At 60.8% G+C, this 375-nt stretch overlaps 1 protein-coding gene across 1 annotated transcript in view; it reads left to right on the top strand.

The window, feature by feature from the left end:
* Positions 1-375, top strand: part of NGFR (nerve growth factor receptor) — a 9,529-nt gene that overhangs the window by 7,748 nt on the left and 1,406 nt on the right. The window contains exon 4 of the mRNA XM_009321976.1: positions 169-375. This exon is cut by the window's right edge and continues 24 nt beyond it. Within this exon, the coding sequence (XP_009320251.1) occupies positions 169-375 (207 nt within the window). The remainder of the gene's footprint in view (positions 1-168) is intronic.

The raw sequence follows: 375 nt of genomic DNA, 5'->3' as shown, positions 1-375 counted from the left end.
CAAGTGGCTGGGGCAGAGCTGTCACCTCTGCAAGCCCCACAGCCTTTGGAAGAAGATCCCTGCAGAGATCGTTGTCCCTTCACCAGTTCACCTGCCACAGCCCGTTACAAGGCATGGCTGGAGGCACGGCTAATTATTCTCATTTCTTTTCCTCTGTCTGCCTGGCAGACCTCCACCCTCGCTGGACAACACACACGCCGTCTCTGGTGGTCTCCGACAGCCCCGAGCCCATCACCAGGGACCCCTTCAACACCGAAGTGATGCCCAGCACCCTGGCAGACACTGTCACCACCGTCATGGGCAGCTCACAGCCCGTTGTGAGCCGCGGCACCGCCGACAACCTCATCCCCGTCTACTGCTCCATCCTGGCAGCCG

The sequence above is a fragment of the Pygoscelis adeliae genome, unplaced genomic scaffold (assembly GCF_000699105.1).
Source record: "Pygoscelis adeliae isolate BGI_AS28 unplaced genomic scaffold, ASM69910v1 Scaffold504, whole genome shotgun sequence".
NCBI lineage: Eukaryota > Metazoa > Chordata > Aves > Sphenisciformes > Spheniscidae > Pygoscelis > Pygoscelis adeliae.
This window is presented reverse-complemented; position numbering and strand designations above follow the sequence as displayed.